The sequence below is a fragment of the Gigantopelta aegis genome, chromosome 7, assembly GCF_016097555.1.
Source record: "Gigantopelta aegis isolate Gae_Host chromosome 7, Gae_host_genome, whole genome shotgun sequence".
Taxonomy (NCBI): Eukaryota; Metazoa; Mollusca; class Gastropoda; order Neomphalida; family Peltospiridae; genus Gigantopelta; species Gigantopelta aegis.
This window is the reverse complement of record NC_054705.1, coordinates 37925580-37941141: the sequence shown is the minus strand read 5'-3', so window position 1 is coordinate 37941141 and position 15562 is coordinate 37925580. Positions and strand designations below refer to the sequence as shown.

Sequence of the window (15562 nt, the reverse complement as noted above, 5' to 3'; positions counted from 1 at the left end):
CCAATCGAATTACACCACCAGTAACTGCATGTCACGGAAGTTATTGGGTGCCCGTTTGTTTTTTCAATTAGAATCAGAGAATTACAATGGAACTTTACTTTGACGGAAAATAAACCCAAAGCTACAGACATGGCCATATAAACACATTTAATTTATAATTTTTGAGATGATTGAAAAAGTAAAGACATAACCAGGGACAAAAAATAAACCAAAAAACGTCTTCATGACGATCATCTTGTGACCGTTATAGCAGGTTCAACCTGTGATTTTGGGTTAAAAATAGTGACCGCTGGCCGTTATGGACAGGTGACCATTATGTACAGGTCAAATAAGGAAGGAAATGCATTGGGAGGGATTTATATAGTGACCATTATAGGCAGGTGACCATTATGTACAGGTGACCGTTAGACCAGGTTCGACTGTATATAGATACATGTATATATATATTAAATACATTTTTATCAACTCTTATAAAAGGCACCTGATCTTTAGGACTAAAATGTAATATATTGCCTTTTAAAGTGAATCATATATAAAATGTTTTGAAGATATATAACTTTCATATATGATTCACTTTAAAAGGCAATAGATTAAATGTTATTATTCAGGGAAAATGTTCATGGTTTTGAACCTAAAGTTACCCCTAGATGTCACAAAGACAACCAAATATCACTTTTAATATCTTTCTTGTATCCCAATGTATACATTTTAATGGCACAAGTAACATTAGAATGGCCTCAAATATAGGGTAAAGGACTATTGCCTCACTGCTGGTAAATACCGAGGTGCAGCACACAACAGCTGTAATTTAAAGTTAAGAATTGATCCATGTTCTATTCCGGTTGTTTTTCATAATTTAAGAGGTTACGATTTGCACCTTATTATTCGAACTATAGCTACGAACGTAAATTAACTGTTATTCCAAATAACATGCAAAAATATACATATTCTGACTATAGGAAGAATTAGGTTTATCAACAGCTTGGTAAAAGGGTGAGATGACCTTCCAGTAATAAAAACGTTTTTACAGACGAAGAATTTAAACTAGGAATTTACCCATATGATTATATGGACAGCTGGGATAAGTTTAAAGAACAACTTCCTCCAATAGAAGAATTCTATAGTAGTTTAACAAATAAAGGTATAAGCGAGGAAGATTATGAACATGTTCAAAATGTATGGGACACTTCTAAATATAAACATTTAGGAGATTACCATGATCAATATGTTAAAACAGATACTTTATTATTAGCAGACTTTGAAATATTTAAAACTACTAGTTTGTATTACCATGATCTACATGTTAAAACAGATACGTTATTGTTAGCAGACTTTGAAATATTTAAAACTACTAGTTTGTATTACCATGATCTATATGTTAAAACAGATACGTTATTGTTAGCAGACTTTGAAATATTTAAAACTACTAGTTTGTATTACCATGATCTACATGTTAAAACAGATACGTTATTGTTAGCAGACTTTGAAATACTTAAAACTACTAGTTTGTATTACCATGATCTATATGTTAAAACAGATACTTTATTATTAGCAGACTTTGAAAAATTTAAAACTACTAGTTTCTATTATTATTATATATCCCCTGGAATGTTGTGGGATGCTTTGTTAAACTTAAGTAAAATTAAACTAGACCCACTACCAATAGAACAGTATACATTTATATAACAAGGGATGAGAGGTGGAATATCCATGGTATCTAACAGTTACCAAAAAGCTAAGAATCCTTTAGTAGATTATAATCATAACAACCCAAATAATTAGATTTTATATTTGGATGCAAATAGCTTATATGGTTGGGCAAAGATGCAACCTTTACCAACAAATAACTGTGAGTGGATTTAGATTATCCACAGGAATTAAATGATTTACACAATGATTACCTATTATACTAGATTCAGAACCAATGTTTTTCAGCTTTGATTATCTGCCTTGGAGTTTGTTGATCATTTATTTTATTGTTGAAGCTGTATTAACCAGTGTTACTAGCTAAATAAAATGCTGGATTACAGATTGTAGGAATACATCCAATATACATATTGTATTCATCTGGATTAGAAAATAATGCAAGAAAATAGATGTCCGGGTAATTATGTCATTTAAAAATAGGTTGGGTTTTTTTCAGTAATAAAAATAAATAATAATTATATATTATGTGAAAGCTGGATGATGATTCCAGATATCACAAATATTAAAATCTCCAACTACAGTAGACTATAAATAAAATATAGTCAGGAATACTGGTAGCTGCCAATGGTTTTGATGGTCCATTGTGAAAATCAGCGTGGGCGATGGATTTGAAATTCCCACACCTGGTGACTTGAAGACATCCACACCCAGCATACAGAATTTTCTCCCAACACTAATTTTTAGGACATTAAGTCATTACTTCATACAGGTACAGTCATGTTGATTTTTCCTTCCTCAGACAGTGTATGTTTTTAATACTGATATATCTTTGATGCGCTTGTTAAGGTCTTCATAATCTAAGGGTCAGTCAAGTGCATGCGTTTTAATGGAATTCTTTAAAGGGGTAGAGGTACCGGTACTCTGCATATCTACATGTCTCTACATATATACCTGAGTACACACACCCAACTGACAGTAAATGTCTTCAGGGGTTTTATTTAAAAACATTTTGTTGTTTAATATGACATGTTGCATTTGAAAAAAAACCTGTATGCAATATATATGCCACATATTATGTTACTATTGTCACCTATGGGATTTGATTTGGTAGTATACACCCTTATAGTCAACTGCAAAGCACACATTTGATGATTAGCAGTACAGACCATAAAACAAGAAACAACAACAAATGTTTTAAAGACTATATGTGTGTCAACCTGTAATCAGCGGCCACCTATCTTAAGTGGCCACTTTTATCTACTCCCTTGTGTGACTGGTTAAGAAAGGTTTGACTGTATATATACACTAAACCTAACAAGTATTAATAAATTATGACATATATCAGCGTGAAATTTTTGTATTTAGTTACGCATAGTGCATCCTCCCCAAAACTTTATTTATTCATAATTTTAATTCTTTATTATTGAAAATTGACTTTTATAAATAATAAATCGAAAAAAATCCATCCCTTATTTATTTTGAGGAGATCAGAAACTTGGAAATAATATTCAGGCTTCATCAATCGATCGCTTCGATCAACTCATATTTTGAGGCCAACTTATTTATTTTCCCATTAGGATATTACATGTTAACGTGTGAAACGTGTGACAATTATTGGCTAAATTATTTATTTTCCTATTGTGTGATACTAGGTGGTTAACAGCTGTATAATAGATTAGTGAAACACATGGTCACTGCTGATAATAGTTGTTTATATCATCGTTGAGCAGAAATAGATGCAACTACTAGTGGTGTTCCGATGATCGATTATAATCGAAGATTGATCGGTTGAAATTCATAATCGATTGTCGCAGAAAATGTTAACCGCAGTAAACGTTGTCAGAATTTGTATTCATCAAATCTTGATGTCTAACCTTTTGATGATATGCCCCTATGTACTGGTACATTTATTTATGTTTGCATTTGCCATAAAGAATAAAACAAATACTGAGATTTGTTTTTAAAATCTAAATATCTGTTACATTAAAAAAATTCTTATCCTTCATTCACAATTGGGACCAAGAAAATATAAATTATTAGGCCTATCTAAGTATGAAACAAAAACTGGCTTGAATAAAGAGTGGTGCACAACCACATAGGGTGACAGCGAACTAAATCAAAACATGTTGAGCCGATTAAAATAAAGCAGATAAGTTGTCCATGGACAATTTGTCTACTAAAATAAGTTATGAATTACCTTATACTCATAGTGAGTACCCAACCCCAACCATATGTGCAAATAGCATAATTTTAAAGGGAGATACATATCGTAGTTGACAGTAGTCATATCGGTCGATATTATTAGAAACCTGCAACAAAACTCACATCTCAGTCAGGTAAAAGATGATTGGGAAATGTAAGAACACTTAAAAGTAAAAATTACTACTTCTAGAAAAACGTCATCAAATTAGCTGACATACTCATTTCGATTGGACTAGATCTGCTAGGTATGGGTTTCCAACAATAGTTTTTAAACAATTTGCTTGTCTCCACTATACAACCCAAGTAAAAAACACAACTGGGATCCTGCTGGGACATTAGCAGTCCACAACATGTTTAGTATGCGTCCACTGACGATACTGGAATTAAACAAACACACACACAGCTTTTTAGCAAGTTTGGTAAATCCGTTGCAGGCCTGCCAACCAACTAATTGTACTCTATCAGTTTCAGAAGGAATACAGTTGATATGAACAATATGGATATTCCTACAGCCATACGGTATCTTAATCCTTAACATCTTCCTGTTATTCCATATATTAAGCAGTAGTTTAAAATACACCCAGTCGAAGAGGCCAGATACATAGACAGAAGACTTGTTATTATGATGAGTGGTCTACATATCAAGGTGTCCCTATTAAAAGTGATGACACTTCTCGAAGAAAGTGGCTGGATAGTGACACTATAGAGCTAGATAAAATTATCTCACCAGGAACTTTTTAAAAACAGCCCACAGTACAACAGCAGCTCATGCCCATTAGTGGATTGCTTCTTCACTCTATAAACTGCAATATGCAACTTATAATCAATGTAAATATTCTTAAAAAGAATCCCGCAGAAATTACTTTGAAGATAAACAGAGACCAAAGTTTGTGACAATGAGTTTGGTGCTGATCTCAGATACATTCATGATATACCATTCTACCATGTGGATGCTCTCACACACCTGTAATGGCTCTTCCACACACTAGCTTACTAGATTTATACATAATCTTTTTTAATGTTGTGACTGAACACTTGTAAAACATGGGGATACTATGTGTTAAGTTGATCTTACAAAGAAGCCAATAGTTTTCAAAATTCCACGGGCACAAGAGCAGCTGTTAAAATATGACAGCAACTTATTCACATTGCCTGTCAGGAACTTGTCATGGACTTGGAACACTTCCTTTTCTTTGAGACTCAATAATTCCATCTACCACTATCACTTGACTATGGTAAGATTTAGTGGAAAAATCATGGTGCTTTATTGAAATTGTTACCAGCCTCGGGGGCGCAGTGGTTAAGCCATCGGACTACAGGCTGGTAGGTACAGGGTTCACAGCCCGGTACCAGCTCCAACCCAGAGCGAGTTCTTAAGGGCTCAATGGGTAGGTGTAAGGCCACTACACCCTCTTCTCTCTCACTAACCACTAAACAACTAACCCACTGTCCTAGACAGACAGCCCAGATAGTTGAGGTGTGTGTCCAGGACAGTGTGCTTGAACCTTAATTGGATGTAAGCACAAAAATGGTGCAGCTATTGCCAAACATATTTGATGATTATGCATCTAGGTTGATATTCTACATAAAAATGCAGTTGATATATGTTTGATATTATCTTTCATATGTAGAAAGTTGAGCCAGCCTCAATGCAAATAAACACAAGGGCAAATGAATACATATTTGGGGATGGGAAAATGTTCCTTGACTTCCTGTGTAACAAGAAAAAAAGTGTTCACTGTATTATTAAGTGAAAGAGTAGCCACCGAAATGTTTGGTGATACTTATAGAGAAGAAGGGGCTGTTAATGTAAAGTATTCATCACCATGTACCAACGAGAAAATACACGTTCATATTTCTACAAGTGGCTGATGCTACAAAACATTGCAAAAGAATACAGCTTAGAACGTTAGACATGCAAGAGAATGCAGCTTAGAACGTTAGACATGCAAGAGAATACAGCTTAGAACGTTAGACATGCACGGGAATACAGCTTAGAACATTAGACATAGAATAAGCGTTAGACATGCAAGAGAATGCAGCTTAGAACGTTAGACATGCAAGAGAATGCAGCTTAAAACGTTAGACATGCAAGAGAATGCAGCTTAGAACGTTAGACATGCAAGAGAATACAGCTTAGAACGTTAGACATGCACGAGAATACAGCTTAGAACGTTAGACATGCACGAGAATACAGCTTAGAACGTTAGACATGCAAGAGAATGCAGCTTAGAACGTTAGACATGCAAGAGAATGCAGCTTAAAACGTTAGACATGCACGAGAATGCAGCTTAAAACGTTAGACATGCACGAGAATGCAGCTTAAAACATTAGACATGCAAGAGAATGCAGCTTAAAACGTTAGACATGCAAGAGAATGCAGCTTAAAACGTTAGACATGCAAGAGAATGCAGCTTAGAACGTTAGACATGCACGAGAATACAGCTTAGAACGTTAGACATGCACGAGAATACAGCTTAGAACGTTAGACATGCAAGAGAATGCAGCTTGTTAGACATTGAATACAGCTTAGAATGTTAGACATGCAAGAGAATACAGCTTGCGTTAGACATGGCCTTAAAACGTTAGACATGCACGAGAATACAGCTTAAAACATTGCAAGAGAATGCAGCTTAAAACGTTAGACATGCAAGAGAATGCAGCTTAGAACGTTAGACATGCACGAGAATACAGCTTAGAACGTTAGACATGCAAGAGAATACAGCTTAGAACGTTAGACATGCAAGAGAATGCAGCTTAGAACGTTAGACATGCACGAGAATACAGCTTAGAATGTTAGACATGCAAGAGAATACAGCTTAAAACGTTAGACATGCAAGAGAATGCAGCTTAGAACGTTAGACATGCAAGAATACAGCTTTGACATGCACGAGAATACAGTAGAACGTTAGACATATGCAGCTTAGAACGTTAGACATGCAAGAGAATGCAGCTTAGAACGTTAGACATGCACGAGAATACAGCTTAGAACGTTAGACATGCACGAGAATACAGCTTAGAACATCAGATATGCAGGCATGTGGGTACATTGCCTCTATAACAGAAAGTCGTATACCAATTTGTACCTTGCTGCAATTGCTATTGCACTGACATTGAATAATGCCAGATGCAGTGCATGGCCGTCATTTCTTGCTCTAGCTAGTGGTGCGCTGTGTGTAATTACAAAATGTTTAGCAACAGATAGTCTGAACAGTGTACTATATATAACACCCATTCTAAGATACATTGTAGGTATGTATTACCAAGGAAGAGCAGAGGGTAGTGTAAACGGAGCCAGAAAATTCAGGTTCACATGAAAAAGCAGAAGAATAGAAAACAGTTCAACACAGCATGCACTAAACCAATGTTATGTTCTTATTGTGGGGTACCAAGCAGACCGTGGCATGATTTGAAAGAAGGACTGCTGAATGGAAGTTGCAGATGTATAGAAAAACCATCAACAGAAAAATCTACAAGTATTATGGGTGTCATCAGGAACAGGAAATAGACCTGATACCCACATTAACACAACCTTTGCTAAATAAAATATAATATAGGAATCATTAAAGGAATAATCGTAGTTGCAACTGTGTCATACTGAACTAATTTTGAATTACATTTTTTATTTCTAACAGATTAATTGATCCCATATATAATCTGCATAACTAACGTTTAACTCGATATCAAATGTTTAATGTGCTGGCACTCGTCATAAAACTGTGACTTCCTCAAGAATCCATGGTAAAAAAAACAATAAAGAGAAAACAGACAAATCTGCTCCACGTATTCACCAAAACAGCAGCCAATACTTCGTCTTCAAAGATTTATTGGCAGGAAGATTACTGCAAAATACGTACCCAAAAACTGAAGTGAGCTGTTGGTTAACCCCTATAGATTTTCCAATAAAATTCATACTTTTTACTAGTAAATTAATTATTTTATTATATTGTTTTATGTAGTTTAAGGTATACAAAAATTAATTAATAAAAACATTTGGTGGGAAGCTTTGATGGTTATGTCATCGGATATCAGGCTGGTAGGTACTGGGTTCATCTCCCACCTGAGGCAATGGGGGATTTTTCATGTCAGTATCGGCTCCAACCCAGAGTGAGTTACCGCTCTGCTCAATGGGTAGATGTAAAGCCACATACACTGAGTTTCACCCACTTCATGAGTGTGTCTCCCGAGTATATGATCCCACATGGTGGATGATTACCCGGCATGCACTGTAGGTTCTGCGTACTCACCCCGAGCTCGGGTGATACCGAGATAGCTCAACTGACAGCAAGCGTGGAGCATGGCCCTGTCAAGTAGTCCCATACCGAAATGGAAATACTGTGGCTTCACCATTCATCTCATCATCATCCATGTTTGTAATGTCCAACAAACAAAAAAAGGTATTTGTCTCTGTGTTAAATGTTTGTGGCGGGTTTTTGGGTTTTTTTTATTTAAAAAGATTCATTAAGAATTTATATAAATTTTTACAGTTATGACCCTGAAATGACCTCTAAGGATCGTCTGAGGTCAGTGTTCTAAGTATGTCTTTAAAGTCACAGATGGTTAACCAAATTAATGACATAGCAAAATATTATCTGAAAATATACACATTTGATTTGTAGCTAAAAGTATTTTATTTAACCAGCTACATACATGTAACTACCATAAACACTTATTATTGATATTTTGTAAAAAAATAATTGAATTATGTCAACGGTCCATAATTCAGAGGGAAATAACGGCTATTTGGAGCGAAGAGGTGTCTCGTATTATTTTTGTGTCACGTAACGGGCATCCCCCGAATAACCGTTATGTCAAAACGAGTTGCCAAGATCGTGTAACGATAACATTTGACCATCATCTGCGAAGTAGGGTAAATCGAAATAAAAACCATGAAAATAAGTTATTAATAACTAATAAAAACATGCACTGAATGATAATAAGCTGATAAATTAATGTATTTTAATAGCAGAAGCATTTTAAATGGCAACAACCCTGACTAGTTAGGCCTGTGCGTGTACAGGTAAATTTACTGTTAGTTGTACACGGGGAAATCTAAACACCGCTGTCACGGAACATGCTCTAAAAATTTGTTTCGCCTGTGGCGATTTTTATTGTGTTAGAGGGCCGTATGCAGTTTATTGCCCGTAGCCCAGATGGGCAACTTGTTACGTAATACTTCGCACGATCGGACATTCCAATATGCACTTAGTCCCGCTGTGGAGGCCATGTGGCGAGTAGTTACGTAATACCTCTGCGAGTGCGGTTTTACAACCGTGATTTTGGCGACGATGGTGTCAGTAAGTCTGACGATCAGAGAGAAATAATACCGACTCTTAGTAGAGTCAGACTATGAGATGATACGTGAGGTACCGCCTTGTACTCCCAGGCCAATTCTGAATTTATAATAAATAGCTAGGATTTAGAGATATCTAGGAGAATGAATTTAGGACGGCTCCAGGGAACGTAGTCCGTTTGGACTTTGGTAAATATCATTTCTGCTCTGTGTATAACCTTGATGTGATTGATGTGACTTTAAATATTTTAATACTGTATTATACCAATATTCTTTAGACAGTGTCTTCGGTCATCTGACGAAGTAAATCGTAGACTTTTTGTTCTAACGTACATTATACGAGTATTTGGTAATATAAAGCTAATTAGCCAGTCATCCTAGACGACCTGGGTAAACTGTAGGTTATTGTCTTTATTGTGATAAGTATTAATTCTGTGTCACAAGGTTACTGAATGAGTAGTTAGGGTTAATTAAAAATTAACCCGTTAGGAATAGAGCTGTAATTCCTTTATTAATTAAGTTCCCCAAGAAGCGTTCTAAATTATCACACGTTACTGAACGAGTAGTAAGGGTTAATTATAAATTAACCAGTTAGGAATAGTGTTGTAATTCCTTTATTAATTAACTTCTCCTGGAAGCGATTCTCAATTATCACACGTGTGGGTGTGGTGTAACGGTGAAGTGATTCGCATATTGTGTAACTAGACACCTAGAGATTAACTAATTAAGCGATCAGTTCTGGGTTGTTATTATTGTTGTTATTAATTAACTACTACGGCTGTACATTTGTCAGCGTAGGATAATACAGATTCCAAAGTGTATTGTGTTTTTGTTGTGTTTTCTAGAGAACTAACGTGCTATAATAATATATACTTTATATAAGATCGTATCTCTGATCATACCTAGAGACGAGCCATACTAGGGTTAACAGCCTGTTACAGAGAGATCTAATAGATATACAAGTAGGAGAGACATTTTGATAATCGTGTTTTATTCAGTTACGGGAATTATAAAATCCCCGTGACAACCGCCTTCATTTTTCACTTTGTCAAATTTATTATTACCCGGTATGCAAAATATGCCATAGCCCTATGGGTAATTATTACAGCTGGCATAGGATAGGAATTGTTTCATTTTCAAAGAATGCTGTGAACTAGAGGGTGTTTATATATGAAGTGGCTATGTATACAATGGCTGTGTATATGGCTTATAATCCGCTAGTGAGGGCTGACACAGCAACAATGTATATAGGCGGTAAATAAGGATTTGATTGATCCATATTACCGAACCACATGGAACAGAAAGAATACATACTCAGTATGAATATTGCATGGTCTGCACAGGGGAGGGGGAGGGGTGATTGAATATGAATCTAGCAGACCCTTTTGTGTACGTTTTCCATAAACTTCTATCGTATATGAATATATGAATAGCATAATATTTCACCTGCAGTACTCAATAATGAAGAAAGCGGTCATTATTTACATTGGTCAGTTAGACAAGTAATGTGATGTGTGCATGCTCTGGGTTAGCTGTTTATATTGGTCAGTAAGACAGGTAATGTATGTGTGCAGCTGTTTACATTGGTCAGTTAGACAGGTAATGTGATGTGTGCATGCTCCGGGTTAGCTGTTTACATTGGTCAGTTACATAGGTAATGTGATGTGTGCATGCTCCGGGTTAGCTGTTTACATTGGTCAGTTAGACAGGTAATGTGATGTGTGCATGCTCCGGGTTAGCTGTTTATATTGGTCAGTTAGACAGGTAATGTAATGTGTGCATGCTCCAGGTTAGCTGTTTATATTGGTCAGTTAGACAGGTAATGTGATGTGTGCAGCTGTTTACATTGGTCAGTTAGACAGGTAATGTGATGTGTGCATGCTCCGGGTTAGCTGTTTATGTTGGTTAGTTAGACAAGTAATGTGATGTGTTCATGCTCCGGGTTAGCTGTTTATATTGGTCAGTTAGACAGGTAATGTGATGTGAGCTGTTGGTTAACCCCTATAGATTTTCTAATAAAATTAATACTTTTTACAAGTAAATTAATTATTTTATTGTATTGTTTTATGTCGTTGAAGGTATAAGCTTCACATTTCAAAACAAAAATTAATTAATAAAAATATTTGGTTTGATAAAGACTCGTTAGGAAATTATATCAGTTTTTAGTTATGATCCTGAAATGACCTCTAAAGGTCATCTGAGGTCAATGTTCTAATTATGTCTTTAAAGGCTCTCAGTCATAGATGGTTAATCTAATTAATGACATAGCAAAGTATTATCTGAAATATACAAATTTGATTAATCATAAAAAACTACTTCATTTAATTATCTACGTAAGTACCATAAGCCACTTATTATTGATATTTTGTAAAAATAATTTAATTATGTCAATGGTCAATAATTCAGGGGAAAATAACAGCTATTTGGAGCGTAGAAGTGTTACATATTTTTTTGTGTGTCACATGATGGGCACCCCCCGAATAACCGCTGTCTCAAAACGAGTTGCCAGGCTCGTGTAACGAGAACACTTGACCATCCTCTGCGAAGTAGGGTAAATCGAAACAAAAACAGTGAAAATAAGTTATTAAAAAATAATTTTAAAAACAGGTACTGAATGATAATAAGCTGATAAATTAATTTATTTTAATAACAGAAGCATTTTAAATGGCGAAAATCATGACTAGGTAGGCCTGTGCGTATACAGGTAAATTTATAGTTAGTTGTACGCGGAAAAATCTAAACACTGCCTTCATTTTTCACTTAGTCAAATTTATTATTACGCCATAACCCCATGGGTAATTATTACAGCTGGCATAGGATAGGAATTGTTACATTTAAAGAATACTGTGAACCAGACGGCATTTATATACGAAGGGCTGACTATTTACACAGCAAAAATGTATATATGCGGTAAATAAGTATTTTATTGATCCATATTACCATACCACATGGAACAGGAGGGATACATACTAAGTACGAACATTGCGTGGTCTGTGCGGGGTGGGGGGTGGTGGAATTGAATATGAATCTAGCGGACCCTTTTGTGTATGTTTTCCACAGACACCTGTCGTATATGAATAGCATAATATTGTCCGTGCAGTACTCAAATAATAATAATAATAATAAGGAATAGATAAATAAAAATAAATAAATAAATATTACAAATTATCAGCTGTTTAGAGATTATCTCAAAGAGAAAATTAATACACTCTGACCACGGACAGTACACAAATTAAAAACAAAAACAAATTTAAAAAAACAAAATAACCCTCCCCTCCAAAAAAAAAATTCAAAAAAAAATCAATCAAATAAGAAGAATAAACAAGAATAATAATCACTTGCTCGCAGGCTGAGCAGTCATGTATTTTATTTTTCCGTTCTAATTTTTTATCGTATATTTACCAAATGAATTTTCCAAATTGGCTTCGTGGAAAGATATCAACAATTGAACTATATTTCATTTCCAAATAAAATTGCAGCATATCAGAAAGTCTGATGATACATCAACTTGTTTAATTGTGAATAAAACGTTCCACCAAGCGCTTATAAATGAAATTATTTTATCCACATTTGATTGTAGTTATATATATACATGTATATATATACTCTTCCAAAAAAAGTAGGGGAACTCTAATAAGAATTTACAATTGCTAAAATTGTAAGGTATATTAGCTGTGGGGAATCGTTATATGATAATATTGAATTAATTGTGCAAACATTACAACCGGTAGTTCAGTATTAAGATCTCGAAGGAAGATTGGGGTCAGAAGTGAAATTTGAAAGGTAATGTTTTTTATCATTAAATCATAAATTCAAACAATAAAAATGACTGAATATAATAACAGCTGTATGATCAACATAATGAAAAAGATTGACAGAAATAATGTTCCACAGTAATTAATCGACTTTCCTGGAAATTGTCAAAATTGAGAATGACACCCCCACACACATGTACGGAGCAACTGCGTGATGCATGTGCAAACTATGGCATGTGCGGTGTGTGATAAACAGAAACGTTCTTTACTATGTCTGTGGAATGTTTAATTTCAGGGTGTGTTGATAAACAGACCTGAACGGACACTTTACTAGGACACACACTGTGGTCACAACACGTATGGACACATATTTCAGGTTCCTCTACTTTTTTGAAGACACACATAAACACACACACACAGACAGACGGCTCATACACGGACAAACACACACACACACACACACACACACATTACACACATACAGACACACACAGACACACATACACACACATACACGCACACACACACACAAACACAAACACACACACACAGACAGACATGCTCACACACATACACATACACAGACACAGAGACAAACACACACACACAGACACACACACATTACACACATACAGACACACACACAGACACACACACACACACACAGACACACAAACACACATACACACACAGACACACACACATTACACACATACAGACACACACATACAGACACACACACACACAGACACAGACACAAACACATACACACACACACACACACATACACACATTACACACACACACACACACACACACACACATATAATAGTGAACAGAATGCAACACAGACTTTTACCTCAATCCAAACCTGTGGAAACCATAGTTTTTACATTGTGCTCAATTTTGACCATGTGTGTAATGTTTAGATGGGTTTCATTAGATCATGAAAAGTATATTTACAGGTATATTTAATAGTACATTATTAATAAAGGACAATAATAACACCATTTCATCATTTGGTTGACAGGCACAGTTTCATTTTTGACAGGCTCAAGTTGATTGACATATAACTCATTTTACAGGCACCACTAAAAACATTATTTCAGTACATTATTTTTATAGTGGGAATATTTTGCGATGCATGTAGTTTAAACATCATTAATCTGCATTAATGTTGGTTTAAAAATAATAATTGCCTTTAACTCTTCAATTGTTTAATATATGGACTTGTTTGGCATGACAGTTTTCACAAAGATGTAGTATTTCAATTCAAGGTAACCTCAGGACAAGGGCAAGGTCATTTAGAATTTAGTTAATGTCTCACTGGATTTGTTCTTATTACAACCAGTGCACCACAACTGTTCAATGTTGACATCCAATAGCCGATGATTGATTAATTAATTAGTGTGAACTAGTGGTGTCGTTAAACAAACTTTAATTTCCCTAAACTGAACATTGTTTTTAAGCTCGATTTTTTTTGTGTGATTTAACTGATCTATTCCCCCCCCCCCCCCCCCCCCCCCCCACACTCTCAGGCATTTTAAATAGTTTGCTGAGAAAGAGAATTTGGATTTAAATCGAATCACATAATAAGGGCCTTAGATTTACCTATCTTTGAATTTGAATACTAGTACCTGTCATTTTATTCTTAAAATTATTATTATTATTGTTTTTGTTTTTTTGTCAAAAAGGACACAATGCAATGCACTGATAACTCTGATGGACAAGCAAGTAAAAGAAGACACAGAATACAAAGAGGTTTGATATTCGCATATTGTATTTAAAGTGGCTATTTTCACCTCCACAATTGATTTTATTTTATGTTTTACTATATACTGTGGTTGATGACAGACAATTCCCTCAATATCATAATTGGTTTTTACACAATAAATTAAACAAAACTACTGTAATTTCATATTTTGTAAATCATAATAATAACAATAATGTATACTGTTAAAAATAAGTAGGGGATATTCCATTTCAAATATCAATAATTATAGAATGAAATGAGATATAAAACTCAAAATAAGTGCACAATGTGGGTTAATGTTCCCGAAGCACGTGATGTGACGTAGCACGTGATGTGACGTAGCACGTGATGTGACGTAGCACGTGTGAAGGGTGTGATATGAAATTGAACGCTTAGTTCGTGTGTGTGTTCTGTACACACTGACAATATTCTTTCTTGTTTGTTACTGGAACACAAAATCATAACCTCGCTGTCACATTCTTTACAATATTGGGCAACTTTTCAACATTGCGACGTCTCCAATGTCAGGAAAGTCTCAGGGCTGTAGGCATGCTCCAAGTTGGCACCACCCAGCGAATTGTGGCCCGTAGACTTAATGTATCACAATCAGTCATTAGCCAATTGTGGGCCGGACACAATTGGAAATCCCTGGTTGAATAAAACAAATTGGTTAAATGTTCTGATTGCACTGACAAACAAGTAGCACGAAATGTTTTATTTAACAACACACTAAACACATTGTATTTACGGTTATATGGCGTCAGACATATGGTTAAGGACCACACAGATATTGAGAGAGGAAACCCGCTGTCGCCACTTCATGGGCTACTCTTTTCGATTAGCAGCAAGGGATTTTTTATATGCACCATCCCACAGACAGGGTAGTACATACCACGGCCTTTGATATACCAG

At 35.3% G+C, this 15562-nt stretch overlaps 1 protein-coding gene across 1 annotated transcript in view; it reads left to right on the top strand.

Moving 5' to 3' along the window:
- LOC121376803 overlaps window positions 1–15562 on the top strand; it is a 79958-nt gene that overhangs the window by 27522 nt on the left and 36874 nt on the right. The window contains exon 4 of the mRNA XM_041504577.1: window positions 14592–14658. Within this exon, the coding sequence (XP_041360511.1) occupies window positions 14592–14658 (67 nt within the window). The remainder of the gene's footprint in view (window positions 1–14591; window positions 14659–15562) is intronic.